General features: G+C 62.4%; 1 protein-coding gene across 1 annotated transcript; it reads left to right on the forward strand.

Annotated features, from left to right (window-relative positions):
* Positions 1-6: 6 nt before the first annotated feature.
* On the forward strand, positions 7-3392 carry KCNJ11 (potassium inwardly rectifying channel subfamily J member 11). The gene has a single exon (XM_006142492.1). The coding sequence runs from the start codon at positions 653-655 to the stop codon at positions 1820-1822; it is 1170 nt and encodes a 389-aa protein (XP_006142554.1). The 5' UTR covers positions 7-652; the 3' UTR covers positions 1823-3392.

A 3392-nucleotide genomic window follows, 5' to 3' on the forward strand; every position in this document is an offset into this window, starting at 1 on the left:
CGGGCGGCGGGAGGCCGCGACTCGGAGCAAGCCGGGCCAGGTCGCGCTGGGGGCAAAGGGATCCGGAGTTGAGCCGGGGTTGCGAGGGGCGACTCCGCAGGGCGCAGGATCCCAAGGAGACCCGGAGGGCGAGCTGAAGACAGACCCGGAGGGCGAGCTGAAGACAGATCCGAAGCGCAGCGAGAGCACTAAGAAGGGGTGGGGTGGGAATAGGGGCATACCTGGAGGGCAGCCTGGGGGCCCGTCTGGAAGGGAAGCTGGAGCTTGCAGGGGAGCGGTGCCGAAATGATTGAGGCGGAGACTCGGAGGTTGCGCGAGGGCTGGGGAGCCGGTAAGATCCGGAGGTGTTAAGTTCGAAGTGGGCTGAGAAGGGAGACCCAGCGGGGAGAAGGGGCTTCAGGGGGAGGCCAAGGTAGTCAGCTGGTAGGAGAGAGCTGGGCTGGGGTTCAGGCCAGGTGGAGAGTAGGCACGGTTCGGGGGCTCACGCGACAATGGCAGGGAGGCCCGAGTGAGGCTGGTGTAAAGAAGTGAGCTGGGTCCAGGTGGAGGTGAGGTCGGCACAGGCTGAGAGGGTGCCAGGGAGGGGAGGCCCTCGACCAGGTCCGGGGGGCGCCCTCATGGGGGAAGCCCCTCCCCGGAGGTTACCGGAGCCATGCTGTCCCGCAAGGGCATCATCCCTGAGGAGTACGTGCTGACCCGCCTGGCGGAGGACCCCGCAGAGCCCAGGTACCGCGCCCGGGAGCGGAGGGCCCGCTTCGTGTCCAAGAAAGGCAACTGCAACGTGGCCCACAAGAACATCCGCGAGCAGGGCCGCTTCCTGCAGGACGTGTTCACCACGCTGGTGGACCTCAAGTGGCCACACACGCTGCTCATCTTCACCATGTCCTTCCTGTGCAGCTGGCTGCTCTTCGCCATGGTCTGGTGGCTCATCGCCTTCGCGCACGGCGACCTGGCCTCCGGGGAGGGTGCCCCGGTGCCCTGCGTCACCAGCATCCACTCCTTTTCATCTGCCTTCCTTTTCTCCATCGAGGTCCAGGTGACCATTGGCTTCGGCGGGCGCATGGTGACTGAGGAGTGTCCGCTGGCCATCCTGATCCTCATTGTGCAGAACATCGTGGGGCTCATGATCAACGCCATCATGCTGGGCTGCATCTTCATGAAGACGGCGCAGGCGCACCGCAGGGCCGAGACCCTCATCTTCAGCAAGCACGCGGTGATAGCGCTGCGCCACGGCCGCCTCTGCTTCATGCTGCGCGTGGGTGACCTCCGCAAGAGCATGATCATCAGCGCCACCATCCACATGCAGGTGGTGCGCAAGACCACCAGCCCCGAGGGCGAGGTGGTGCCCCTCCACCAGGTGGACATCCCCATGGAGAATGGCGTGGGTGGCAACAGCATCTTCCTGGTGGCCCCTCTCATCATCTACCACGTCATCGATGCCAACAGCCCGCTCTATGACCTGGCGCCCAGCGACCTGCACCACCACCAGGACCTAGAGATCATCGTCATCCTGGAAGGCGTGGTGGAAACCACCGGCATCACCACCCAGGCCCGCACCTCCTACCTGGCCGACGAGATCCTCTGGGGCCAGCGCTTTGTCCCCATCGTGGCCGAGGAGGACGGCCGCTACTCCGTGGACTACTCCAAGTTTGGCAACACCATCAAAGTGCCCACGCCCCTCTGCACAGCCCGCCAGCTGGAGGAGGACCCCCGCCTGCTGGACACCCTGACCCTCTCGGCCCGTGGGGCCCTGCGCAAGCGCAGCGTGGCCGTGGCCAAGGCCAAGCCCAGGTTTAGCATCTCTCCGGACTCCTTGTCCTGAACCGTGGTCCCTCGGGCCCCCACGTATGTGCGTGCACACAGGCAGTGTGGTATGGTATGTAGAGTGGATGTGGCACGGCCAACGGCTGGTGTGAGGCCGAACCCTCCTCGACTCAGCCTCCCCCTGCTGCCTGCCCAGGGTGTTGCAAGGCACTTGTCACTGCTATTTCTGGCCTCAGCAGGAGCCTGTACTAGGTTATTTTTGTCCCTGCTCCTCCCAGCTTAGGACTGGCTGCCCCCCCCCACACACACACACATACTGCTGGGGGGTGAGGGGCTGTGGGAGTTTCAGGGCCCTATAACTGGGTCCTCAGCCAGTCCTGACCCCTGCCGTCAACCAGCCACAAACTGGGCAGGTGGCTGGGGAAGAACAGTCTCTATTTGTGAGCCCTACTGCTCTATGTATGTGGCCCCAAGAGATGTCTGTGATCGGGTCCCAGACCCGCTTCGTCCATGAAAAAGCAGTGGGCTAAGGAGTGGGCTGGCTGGCCAGGGAGGGCAGTTCCAGCTGGAAGATTGGGGCCATGGGGCCTACAGGGACAGGGATGGGCTGAGGCTGATAGGGTTCCCCTCTAAGAGGTGGGCTCAGGCCAGGGACAGGGTGGCAGGAGGCTTGGCCTTGCTGTTTGCTCAGGCACAGGGACGAGGAGCTGGGCCCACTGCCCTGGCCCTTTGCCCCAACACCAGCCTTCTGTAGTGCGGGCTCGGTGGGCTGGGGCTGACACACCGGCTGCTCTCATCTTGTCCCCCATCTGGGAGGCTGGGCCGTGGCAGACGGTGACATGCCAAGCAGAGGCTGAGGAGAGTTCTGTGCCCATGATGGGCCTCAGACCTGACTATGGTGCTGGTTCCTCACTGGTGGCTGCCAGAGCCTGGTTGTGGGGGGAGGGAGGGTCTTGGAGTTGCTGTAAAAGGTGGGGTTGAAGTTCAGGATGGTGGGTATGAGCGAGGTCCCTGAGGTCCCCAGGGGCACGCCCCAAGTCTGGACTCCTGGAGCAGTGCTGCATGTGCTTGCCCGGAATTCTGCCTTCTCCGTCATCAATAAAGCCGCCCCCTTCACCACCTACATTCTGGGCTGTTCTTGCTGGGTAGGCAGCGAGCACGCTGGTGGATGGGAGGGCAGGGCTGGCAGCTGCTGCTCCATTGAAGAGGTGCCATGTACCCTGCAGGGAGGCCAGCAAAAGGACTTGAGGCTGGCTCCTCCTCCCCAGCTCAGGGGGGCTTTCCTCCTGTTCCAGGTGGCCCAGCCCTGCCAGCCTGTCTGGCTATCTCAACCTTTGGGCATCACTAGGCTGTGACTCTGGGCCCTACTTCCACTCCTGGGGATCTACTAGAAGGGCAGGGTGCTGGTATGGAGAGAGGCAGGGAGGTCGTATGTGTTCATGTCATGATGGGCGCATGAGCTTTCAGGCCAGTGGCCCGGGGTTCAAATCTTTACTAGTTATGGGACATTGGTCAAGAAACTTAACTTGTGTCTCAGTGGCCTCATCTATAAAATGGGGATCCTAATAATACCTACCTCATAGAATTGTTGTAGGAGGAAGTGAAAAATGTGTGTAAAACGCTTAAGT

Source organism: Tupaia chinensis, unplaced genomic scaffold, assembly GCF_000334495.1.
Source record: "Tupaia chinensis unplaced genomic scaffold, TupChi_1.0 Scaffold000077_1, whole genome shotgun sequence".
Taxonomy (NCBI): domain Eukaryota; kingdom Metazoa; phylum Chordata; class Mammalia; order Scandentia; family Tupaiidae; genus Tupaia; species Tupaia belangeri.

Coding starts and splice junctions, on each gene's coding strand:
- KCNJ11 (XM_006142492.1), top strand. CDS start 653: ATGCTGTCCCGCAAGGGCATCATCCCTGAGGAGTACGTGCTGACCCGC.